Raw genomic sequence first — 12,661 nt, 5'->3', positions numbered from 1 at the left:
GGCCTGTAGTGATTGGAAGCCCATCTTATTGAAAGCCATAGATTTATTCATTGTCTGACAGTCGTTCTCGTTCAGTGTTTGTCACCATTGAAATAGCTTCCCACAGAAACCATATTGATTCCTCTTCTTTGGAGATGATGTCTTTCATCTTCATAGAAGTCTGTATAAGTTTGTTTGGCCTCACATCTCTTGACACATGAATCTTATGATGTATTGGTACTTGCACAAGACAGCCATTCAAACAATCAGGGTAGCGTACAAAAACCTCATCTTTGTCTTCAGGAGCAAACTTTCGTTTGTTTGGCAATTTATCTAGGATGACAACGCTTTGAACAAATGTATGAAAATGAGGTAGGTCACATTTTCTCTTCAGCAATTCTCATAATAGAGTTTTGTCAAATAGTCCTTTAGCCACTTGAACCAAGGAATAACTCTTCTGTTTGACATCATCATTCTGCTGCAGTGTGTATGGAACTGTTAGGCTCCGCTGTATTCCTACCATTTAAAGAACGGAGTCCACTCTTGTATTGCAGTTGTCCTTAATGTTGTCTAACTGAAATGATCAGTCTGATTTTCAACTATGTTTTTGAACTCAACAGATTTGTTGACAACTTCTCCTTTATGTCAAAGCGAATATACTTGACACCATCTGCTGCAATCATCTATAAAGGTCACAAAAAATCTCACATCACCATGAAATTTTTCTCTCGTTGGGCCACAGATATCAGAATGGATTAACTCTAGAAGTTTGTTTGGGCTCCTACTCATTTGGTTAAGGGAGTGCACGTCAGTTTTCCTTTAAGACATATAGTGCATCTGTTTAGGTCAACACTGAATTTCAAAACTTTCAAATACTCATTTTTGAGCATTTTGATCATATCTTGCGAGTTCAAGTGACCAAGCATACCAGATTTGCATATTACTTTTCGTAAGTTTTTGCTTAGCAATGATGCATGCCTGTGAACTACTTTATTGTAAAGCAAACAGGCTACCAACTGTTCACAATCGCATAGACTTTACCATTAGTATCTCAAATAACTGCACCAGTGTTCTCAAATGTCACTGTGTGAGTGTTGTTCCCACCCTTTGCCACTGAAATGAGATTTATTCAGAGTTTTGGCACATAAAAAGTGTTTTTCTTTGTTGGCACCGTTGGCTGTAGCTACAATGTGTATGTCAACCAAAAAACAACAAAGTATAAGAAGTGCAAGGCCCATGTTACCCAGTGGAAAAGAGAATGACAGTAGTTAGTGTTCCTAGTGGCTTGGCAGGGAAGTTCAAATAAGAGGAAAAAATGGCACAAAAATCCATAATCTTGTTTTATGAAATATGAGTGTTGGATGCTAATATTTTTCTGGTGGTAAAGTGTGTACTTCGAAAAGTTTTTGTGATCTTACAATGTAACGTATACGAGAAATTTAAAAAACTAAGGTTAATTTGTAGTATCTGGGTTTTTTAATTTGTAGTATCTGGGTTTCACAGGTGTGAAAAATTCTATAAGTTATGTTGTGGTCACCTTTTGACTGTAAAATTATTTATTTGTTAAACTCAGTATTGCAATGTCAACTGTACAATTGTTATGAAGTGGAAACAATTGTACTTGAGCACTTGTCAAAACCTAAAAATAATCTGACATAACATGACACAGAAGCTGGCTTCATCATGCTCTGTTCCTGATTAAGTCAATCATGCGTGTATTGCACTCTTTGAATTGCGCCGTAAATATGTTGCTCGTATTCTGCCTGTTGTTGACGAAGGCCTTAATGGCCAAAAGCTATAATTGTGAGAATCTTTTTGTTGTGCCTATCCACTGCTCAGCATCTCCTCTATATGCTGAGTAGCAACTTTCCTTCTCCAATATTATTTTTATGTATTTGAAACATAAGCTGATTTTATCACGTAGAATTCTGTGGACTTACGTCTATTTGTTACTGCTTACAAATTTGTGCATCAGTTGCTCAATTTAAATGAATTCTAACTATATGTTCATATTCTATGTTATTTTTGTTTACTTCCATTTTTTTGGTACTTCCTTGTATTTAATGTAGACCTCAGAAATTTTCACTGGAGTGAGAGGAGAATTAGGTACATTGATTTATGCTAAAATGTATTGTTTATAGTACCCTCAAATAATGGGCTAGAACATTTGCCTAACTGCTGTTGCATTTTTAACATTTTCACAGAATAATGCTCTACTCACTAAAACTACAAAGCATACTCATGTACATCTACATCCACACCCTGTAAATCACTGAGATGTATGGCACTCAGTGGAAAGAAGCAACACCATTCAAAACAGAATTACATATTCGTCTCATGACAAGATGTAATAAACTTGAATAGCAATTCTGCCAAAAGCTGCTAACATTTAGTTCTTCTTGTTTCTCCCAGACATGTCACCTTTTTCCCTCTAACGCATCATCTGTGAGTTAGTTCTTAGAGTTTTGGTTGGCATCTGAATTTCCTCATATTTGGTCAGATACTGGAGGTCACACTACAGTTCTATTTAAGAAACCTAAACATGTTTTTATGTTCCGAACTTCTTTCTTTGCACTTTTCATCTTGTTTGCTCTAACTGTGACATCATCTTTAGCTATTACTTGTGTAACATAATTGTCTGTGAGCATTAAATTTCCCTGTGTTTCTGTTACATGTATGAACACTTTTGGATCTTTGCATATGCATGATGTTCAACCACTCGTTATTCACCAAAAATGTTAGTCACAAAACTTCAGAGTAGCCTCATTCATAGAGAAACAGCAACGAGCTTCAACAAAATTGTTTTCAGCCTGCACACACAGTTTATTTTCAATAGAGCACTTGTCTGCTTTGTGCCCTTCTTGTTGAAAAAGCTGCATTTGTAAGCTTATTTTTTCCCATTTTTGTTTTTGTTCTGACTTTTGTTCCAGTTTGTCACTGTCACTCACAGCACTTTTTGTCTTGTTCGTGAAACATTTACCTGGTTTATTATTCATCATGAAACTTGCGCACTTTCACTGTCTTAATGAAACCTTGTATTGTGTTCTTCCAGATTTTTACTTTTAGCATCTCAATATCTGGCAGACTGACATGGAATTCTTTAGCACATCTAAAAGTTTCATAACTCTCTGGAATGTCATAGAGCAGTATTATGACAATAGATAACTTTTCACGTCGACGTCAGTTCCTTGTAACTTGTCCTCAGCTGCGAAGGTTTCAGGAAGATGATGTGTCACATCATCACTAGGTTGCATTTTGTGGAGCTAGAGGCATTTCAGCAATGTTGCTTTGTTAGGAGGTTCCTTGGCTGCATATATTGTTTAAAGTTTAAGCCGTACCTGAGATGATGTAGTGCAGTAGTACTTTATTTACCTCAGCTCGGTGTTTGCTTTTGCTGCCGCTAGCCATACTTTGTATGCAGCTGCCGTAACAGAGAGCCCTTCACTTTCACCAGCCACTGCAGGTTGCAGTATGTCTCCAGATACATATCCCCAAGTGTCATCTTTGATGAGTGATGCTTCAGTTTGTATTCTCCATGTGCTGTAATTATCACATGGTAGCATTTCTAGTCAAACTCCTTGTGCAGCAGTCATATGCGCCATAATCTTTGTGGTAATGAACTTGTTCATTTCTACATTTCTAAGGTTTCATCTAATCAAAAATCTCTGCTTGTGTCAATTGCTTAACCTGGGCCCTGTAACCTGTTTCGATGTGGTTGACAATACAAGTGTGACACACAATTACAGAACAATTTTATTTGTAGCTCACTGCATGGAGAGTAATACAGAGCTGCTAACCACTGGTTTGAAAACATGCACATAGCAACATCTATAGACACCAAAGATATTACACGATAGCAAAATTTGAATCCCAACACACTTGACACAATTGGAAGCTTGAGAAGATTTTATTCAAATGTTATATTAAACTGTAAATTGAAATACATTAATAGTTGACTTGTTCCACATTGAAATTTTTCTTGTGAAGAAGAGTATCAAAATATAACAGCCAGATATATCTAGTTGCAAGGTCATGTGATAGATACCACATCTTGTCTTAAGATTAATGATTGTTGACCCTTATGTTTGTTTCAGTTGGCAGATTGGTGGCTTCATGCTTCCTACTTGGACTACAGATGGCCTGTGGTTGTATATTCCAGTCCAGGTCTGGTGTTTCCTTTACAGACATTCCATTCAATTGAAGACCAGCTCAAAATGGCTGCCAAGGTTATTGCAGGGGCCTTGGAATACAAAGTACTGCTTGATGAGTAAGAAAATCTTCCATTTCAGTAATTGATTTTGTAGAAGATAATAATTTCATTTCTCATTTTTCCTTTATTTTCCTTTGTTTAGGAACAAACTTCCTCCAGAGACAATGGGAAAAGATCCACTTGATATGTCCCAGCACCACAAAATACTGGGCACATGTAGAATCCCTGGAGTGACCAGAGATAGTCTCTGGTTTGCTGACCCAGCAAATCCTCCAAAACATATCATCGTTACTCGTAATAATCATGTAAGACTTTTATAATCAACTATTTTATTTTGATAGCCCTGCCATTTGTCAGTAGCATAGTTTTAGTAATTTTTGCATGAAATTGAATGGTGTAGGGTAGTAACTTCAGCAGAAAGGTATCATGAATTTTGTTTATTTATGATCTAGCAAGGTGGATAAAAATTGGAAATTTAGGTGAGTAATATTAACTCTTTAAGTGTCATTGGTAAGTATGTATATGCACCACTGGTAAATAGCTGAAATTACCAAGTATTGTTGTTTTCTCCCGATTTATCGGTTTAAGTATTTACCGTCCCAAACTTTGTGATAGTCTTAAAGATACATAATAATCTGTGCAGATATATACATTGCTATTTCCAAAGAATACATACTGACATGTATTTTATTGTTATGCCTGAAAAAACCATTTGTCACTTGAAGCAAAGAATGACACATAACATACATAACTGGCAGTGAATTGAATGAAATTTATTTAAATAAAAATGTAAATGCATGTTTGTTCAAAATCGTATATCTCCTAATGTTCTTAACCAATTGCTTTGAAATTTTGACACAATATAACATACAAATACGAACATAGTTCTATATACCTACTGGAGTGCCATATGGTATACAAATGTATATATAGTGATAAAGGGGATGCATTGTTAGCAAAAACCTCATGTTCGTATGTTAAAAAGCTTAAATCTCTGAAAGTTCTTCACCAGTTGCTTTGAAATTTTGACACAAAGTTGCACTCAAATACTCACATGTTTTTATACAGGGTGCCCCCCCCCCCCCCCCCCCCCTCCTTAAAAAAACAAAAAACAATGCTTAGTATGTTGTGTGGTGAAGACAAACTGATCAGTTTTCAAACATGAAAGAAATACATGGCTTTGGTGGCTGAGGGTGTCGAAGTCTGAGAATGAACGGTTGTGACACTCTGTTCTGATTCATTTTGGTCTGAATACAGAAGGTATGCAACCCCGTTGTCCGTCTGTGTACTGCAGATGGACAACTTGATCCTAGCAACATTCGTGCACATGCACTACATTCCTTCAAGCAGCCCTTTTGCATATCTACTGCATACCTTGTGTGGTGTGCCAGTGCAGTATTGTTTTTGACAGCAGTGTGACATATACCAGTGCAGAAATGATTTATATGGTGCATGCATATGCCAAAGCAGATTGTACTGGGAGAGCTGCTACAAGATTGTGTGTGAAACGTTTGGAATACAGATGTACCTGACATCATTCCATGTCAGCAACTGTTGAGAGACACATCAGAGAGGCTGGAAAGTTGCACATAGGTATATTCTGCTCGAGGTAATCCCATTGTACAGAAAAACAGTAATACTTTGTGCTTGGTACTTGTGATTACTATCCTCAGTCTACTATTTGTCCTCTGGTAGATGCCAAAATGTGACATGGGCCATTCATGCTGGACAACTTGTGGATAGTGTTCAAAGAGGACCCAGGTGCCAGCACTTGGCAGGTGGCACAGGCGCTGCACACGGGTGAATGAGTCCACAGCTCATGGTCTAGTGGATTAGCATTGGTGCCTCTGAATCACAGGCTCCCGGGTTTGATTCCCGGCCAGGATTATCTCTGTCTGGGAGCTGGACGTTTGTGTTGTCCTCATCATTTTTTGGGACAGTTGTGAGACTGGACAGTGAAGAGATTGGGAATTTGTACTGGTGCCAATAACCATGCAGTTGAGCACCCCACTAATAAAATATCATCATCATCGCGGATGAAAGTGTCATATGACATGTTGTCCAAGAACACAGGTACCTTCCATATCATCTGCAGAAAGGCTAAGGTTTGTGGGAGGAAGACTACCGATGACGGGTACAGTTCGTGCAGTGGTATTTACAGCAACACATAGTCCAGCCACAATTCACAAGCTTGGTGCTATTAAAGGATGAATGCTCATTTACTAGAGATTGTGTATTAAACTTTCATATCATCCATGTTTGGCCAGTAAGTGGATTGGTAAAGGTAGACTAGTTCCATGGCCAGTATTGGTTGCCAGATCTGACACATCTGAATTATTTTTTGTGGGGTAATAGGAAAAGTGTAGTATATGGCGGTAATATGAAAAGTATAGTATATGGCGTACCTGTATTGTCAGTGGAGAACCTTTTTGCTCAAATCCACGGAGCAATTGAAATACTTAAAGGACAACTGCACATTTTGGCTCATTTGTATGAGGCTCAGCACCAGTGATGTAGGCTCTGCGTTGACATAGGAGGTACGCCGTTCGAAGCCCACTTGTAATGTAGGCAGCGTGTTGTGCTACTCGTGTTAGGTTCATTGATGTAATGTGGAACGCACACCCATCTCAGACTTCGATGTTTCCAGTGCACAAGCTACGCATTCCTAGATAAGTGTTCCTTCTTAAAAGCTGAACATTGTGCCTTCCTCCACAACATACCAAGCATTGTTGGTGTTTTTTTGGGACACCCTGCATATCTACGGGAGTGCCTTGCAATATACAAATATTATATGTATATATTACATTTCTATTTATTAACATAAGAAGCCGCTGCCTATGGAGAGGTGCATTGTAGTCTGGGTCAGGTTTATAACACTGTGGTGGTCCAATGTTATCTACTTGTTAGGGCAATGGCGCATTGAACAAGCTGAGAGTGAGCAAGAAGGCTTATGTCGAGTGTTTGTGGGCTCTGCTGGTTATTCAAAAATTGAGAACCCCACAATCAAGCTTGGTGCAACCACCACACTTCAGTCAAGAAGAGTTGTGAAACTTCAGTTAAACTGTGGTCAAGAATACAAATGTTCTCTCTCTGTGTCAGAGCTGGATGCTGCTTTGTTTGAGACTTGGGAAACTGTCCCCTTAAATGATCAAATGATCCACAATATTATAAAATAGGTAGGAAATGCAATTAAAGAAATCATCCTTGGTCTTTGTAATAAAATGTGGCTAATGACTTCTGTGGTTCATGTACACTGTTAATCTTTAGCCTCATCTCAAGCCAGTAATATACTCTACATTCCATAGTGCTTATGGTAGTGTTGTCAGAAGTCAGTTAGACACTGTCTTCTGACAAGGGGATTTGCCCTCTTCAATTTCCTTCATGCTTGCAGGATCTGAAGGTCAGTTCCCAAACATAAATTTCCCAAAACCTTAGAATACGCTTTTCAAAAGTATTAGAAAACAACGTCTTTGAAGGTTTCCAGGCAGTCTCATGCATAAAAGGTATTGATCTCTTTATCAAAGCCGTCTGTAGCTGAGTGGTACTGTATTTGCAAAGTAATTTTGATTCTCCATAGTAGCAACATTTTTTTCTTTTATTTTGTTTAACTTCAATTTTTATTATGTAATTGAATATTGAATTATGTTTTTAATGACAATAACATTTTTAAATAACTAATTGATGGAAGTGTTGTTATATCCAATGAATTTAAATTTGGTACAAAAAATGAAACATCTCGTAGAAAATAAAGATACTCTTTTTATTTCTAGTGACTGAACAGTATTATCGATGGATGTAATTTATTTATTTATTTATTTTTTTCGTTGAACAGTAAAGTATTTAAAATTTTTGTATCCAATTTGACAATGAATGCTCATATTTCATGTGTTATTTTTTTAAAAATATTATTCAGTATTTGTTAACTAACATTTCAATTTGAAAATAAATATAGAACTGAAGTGAAAATAAAAATAAATAAAGACAATATGCTAATAGCAAGAATCAAACCAGTAGGTTTGCTATTTCGAAAGATTTGTCATGTTGCTGTAGGAAATTGATGTGTGGTCACTGAGCTTAAAATTCTATAAATATGTAGGAAATCAATAAGGTCCGCTTGTCAGGCTCCTTTAAATTTATTTATGGTTATCCAGACTTTGTACCCATGAGAGAAGAATATAGGACTCCGTTGTCCAACCTGTGGAGGAAGTGCCATTCGCTTTGTTGAAATTAAACCTGTGTGTTGCTTTCCTCTCAGTAATTATGTCTTTATTTCTTTAGATATCACATAACAAACCTTCAGCTTCAAAGTATTGACGTTACTGTTCACAGTTATTGATGATAATAATTAAATCTATTAAATCTGTATGAGAACAGTTACACCATTAATAATAGATTAAATCCATCATGGTTTATAATTAATCCTCAATGTGTCAGTTGGGTGCCCAGTAAAAAACTGGAAATTGTGGCACTATTGTTTTACAAGCATTTGATGTTTGTGATGGTTGTCTATTGAACAACATATTTGCATGTCTTTGTCAACATATGTACATATTGTTGTCCCTACACATACATTTCTCACTGGCTTCTGCATTCATATATGAAGTTGGATCTCATGGAAGGTGAAGGTGTATGTTTTATTTCAAATAAGGCTTTTATGTAGTTGGATGCAGAAAGTTTTTTTCGTTTTTTCCCTTCAATCTTGTGTGCAGTAGTGTAACTATCATATTTTTGGCTGTTTTCCCTTCCTCTGTGTCCATAATGTCTCTTCCAAAAGTGGAATAGCATATCAGGATTTGCTTCTTTAAAAATCTGACAATTGAAAATGAAAATTTAGATTTATTGTTTGTAAAGTGTCTCTGGTCACCAAAATCACATGTTATGATTGGGCCGACAGTAAACAGAATAGTTAAGAGGAAATGTTGACAACTGAATTTCATGTCCCTTCATTTACCTTCTAACCTGTCGTAAGTGTACTGCGGATTAGGAAAGTTTTTTACTAGGGGCATTTTTGTTTTACTGTTAAAACATCGGCAGGAGTGATTTTGGAAATATTTTATGTACATTTTGGTTCCTATACTAGTAATAGCAGTTTTATGTGTAAATGTAATGTTTTGTGCTAGTTATGTTAATAACATGCAGCTTTACTGTATGATTAAATGATGATGGCGTCCTCTTGGGTAAAATATTCCGGAGGTAAAATAGTCCCCCATTTGGATCTCCAGGCGGGGACTACTAAAGAGGACGTCGTTATCAGGAGAAAGAAAACTGGCATTCTACGGATCGGAGCGTGGAATGTCAGATTCCTTAATCGGGCAGGTAGGTTAGAAAATTTAAGAAGGGAAATGGATAGGTTAAAGTTAGATATAGTGGGAATTAGTGAAGTTCGGTGGCAGGAGGAACAAGACTTTTGGTCAGGTGATTACAGGGTTATAAATACAAAATCAAATAGGGGTAATGCAGGAGTAGGTTTAATAATGAATAAAAAAATAGGAGTGCGGGTAAGCTACTACAAACAGCATAGTGAACGCATTATTGTGGCCAAGATAGACACAAAGCCCATGCCTACTACAGTAGTACCAGTTTATATGCCAACTAGCTCTGCAGATGATGAAGAAATTGATGAAATGTATGACGAGATAAAAGAAATTATTCAGGTAGTGAAAGGAGGCGAAAATTTAATAGTCGTGGGTGACTGGAATTCGTCAGTAGGAAAAGGGAGAGAAGGAAACATAGTGGGTGAATATGGATTGGGGGGAAGAAATGAAAGAGGAAGCCGCCTTGTAGAATTTTGCACAGAGCATAACTTAATCATAGCTAACACTTGGTTCAAGAATCATAAAAGAAGGTTGTATACCTGGAAGAATCCTGGAGATACTAAAAGGTATCAGATAGATTATATAATGGTAAGACAGAGATTTAGGAACCAGGTTTTAAATTGTAAGACGTTTCCAGGGGCAGATGTGGATTCTGACCAATATCTATTGGTTATGAACTGCAGATTGAAACTGAAGAAACTGCAAAAAGGTGGGAATTTAAGGAGATGGGACCTGGATAAACTGAAAGAACCAGATGTTGTAGAGAGTTTGAGGGAGAGCATAAGGGAACAATTGACAGGAATGGGGGAAAGAAATACAGTAGAAGAAAAATGGGTAGCTCTGAGGGATGAAGTAGTGAAGGCAGCAGACGATCAAGTAGGTAAAAAGACGAGGGCTAATAGAAGTTCTTGGGTAACAGAAGAAATATTGAATTTAATTGATGAAAGGAGAAAATATAAAAATGCAGTAAATGAAGCAGGCAAAAAGGAATACAAACGTCTCAAAAATGAGATCGACAGGAAGTGCAAAATGGCTAAGCAGGGATGGCTAGAGAACAAATGTAAGGATGTAGAGGCTTATCTCACTAGGGGTAAGATAGATACTGCCTACAGGAAAATTAAAGAGACCTTTGGAGAGAAGAGAATCACTTGTATGAATATCAAGAGCTCAGATGGCAACCCAGTTCTAAGCAAAGAAGGGAAGGCAGAAAGGTGGAATGAGTATATAGAGGGTTTATACAAGGGCGATGTACTTGAGGACAATATTATGGAAATGGAAGAGGATGTAGATGAAGACGAAATGGGAGATAAGATACTGCATGAAGAGTTTGACAGAGCACTGAAAGACCTGAGTCGAAACAAGGCCCCGGAGATAGACAACATTCCATTACAACTACTGATGGCCTTGGGAGAGCCAGTCATGACAAAACTCTACCATCTGGTGAGCAAGATGTATGAGACAGGCGAAATACCCTCAGACTTCAAGAAGAATATAATAATACCAATCCCAAAGAAAGCAGGTGTTGACAGGTGTGAAAATTACCGAACTATCAGTTTAATAAGTCAGAGCTGCAAAATACTAACGCAAATTCTTCACAGACGAATGGAAAAACTGGTAGAAGCGGACCTCGGGGAAGATCATTTGGATTCCGTAGAAATGTTGGAACACGTGAGGCAATACTGACCTTACGACTTATCTTAGAAGAAAGATTAAGAAAAGGCAAACCTACGTTTCTAGCATTTGTAGACTTAGAGAAAGCTTTTGACAATGATAACTGGAATACTCTCTTTCAAATTCTGAAGGTGGCCGGGGTAAAATACAGGGAGCGAAATGCTATTTACAATTTGTACAGGAACCAGATGGCAGTTATAAGAGTCGAGGGGCATGAAAGGGAAGCAGTGGTTGGGAAAGGAGTGAGACAGGGTTGTAGCCTCTCCCCGATGTTATTCAATCTGTGTATTGAGCAAGCAGTAAAGGAAACAAAAGAAAAATTCGGAGTAGGTATTAAAATTCATGGAGAAGAAGTAAAAACTTTGAGGTTCGCCGATGAAATTGTAATTCTGTCAGAGACAGCAAAGGACTTGGAAGAGCAGTTGAATGGAATGGACAGTGTCTTGAAAGGAGGGTATAAGATGAACATCAACAAAAGCAAAACAAGGATAATTGAATGTAATCAAATTAAATCGGATGATGCTGAGGGAATTAGATTAGGAAATGAGACACTTAAAGTAGTAAAGGAGTTTTGCTATTTAGGGAGTAAAATAACTGATGATGGTCGAAGTAGAGAGGATATAAAATGTAGACTGGCAATGGCAAGGAAATCGTTTCTGAAGAAGAGAAATTTGTTAACATCGAGTATAGATTTAAGTGTCAGGAAGTCGTTTCTGAAAATATTTGTATGGAGTGTAGCCATGTATGGAAGTGAAACATGGACGATAACTAGTTTGGACAAGAAGAGAATAGAAGCTTTCGAAATGTGGTGCTACAGAAGAATGCTGAAGATAAGGTGGGTAGATCACGTAACTAATGAGGAGGTATTGAATAATATTGGGGAGAAGAGAAGTTTGTGGCACAACTTGACTAGAATAAGGGATCGGTTGATAGGACATGTTTTGAGGCATGAAGGGATCACAAATTTAGCATTGGAGGGCAGCGTGGAGGGTAAAAATCGTAGAGGGAGACCAAGAGATGAATACACTAAGCAGATTCAGAAGGATGTAGGTTGCAGTAGGTACTGGGAGATGAAGAAGCTTGCACAGGATAGAGTAGCATGGAGAGCTGCATCAAACCAGTCTCAGGACTGAAGACCACAACAACAACATGTTAATAATTGCTCCCTTTCTTGTTTTGTGAAGACAACTGGTTTTTCATCACATTATTAGCATACATTGGAGTTGGCAAAACTTTGATTTCATGTCCAATATTCACTTTTCCAACTTCTATAAGTATCCTTTTTCTTCAACTACAGTTGGTTCTTTTGGCCATCATTTTAATTCTTTCATACTTCAAATTGTAATGTATGTGCACTTAGTTTTTACTAAGTACTCTGTTGTTGTGCATTTATTTGTTTTACATGTGTGTTATGGTAACGGCACTGTTTTTAACTCTATAGGAGTCAAAATGTAAAAACATGTTACATAAGCAAAATGTGCATGTA

General features: G+C 37.4%; 1 protein-coding gene across 1 annotated transcript in view; it reads left to right on the top strand.

Annotated features, from left to right (window-relative positions):
• Nucleotides 1–12,661, top strand: part of LOC124799309 (carnitine O-acetyltransferase-like) — a 78,034-nt gene that overhangs the window by 16,024 nt on the left and 49,349 nt on the right. The window contains exons 4-5 of the mRNA XM_047262895.1: nt 4,074–4,246; nt 4,332–4,494. Coding sequence (XP_047118851.1) covers nt 4,074–4,246; nt 4,332–4,494 — 336 coding nt within the window. The remainder of the gene's footprint in view (nt 1–4,073; nt 4,247–4,331; nt 4,495–12,661) is intronic.

This window comes from Schistocerca piceifrons, chromosome 5, assembly GCF_021461385.2.
Source record: "Schistocerca piceifrons isolate TAMUIC-IGC-003096 chromosome 5, iqSchPice1.1, whole genome shotgun sequence".
NCBI lineage: Eukaryota > Metazoa > Arthropoda > Insecta > Orthoptera > Acrididae > Schistocerca > Schistocerca piceifrons.
The sequence above is the reverse complement of the archived record's forward strand: the minus strand, read 5'-3'. Positions and strand labels throughout refer to the sequence as shown.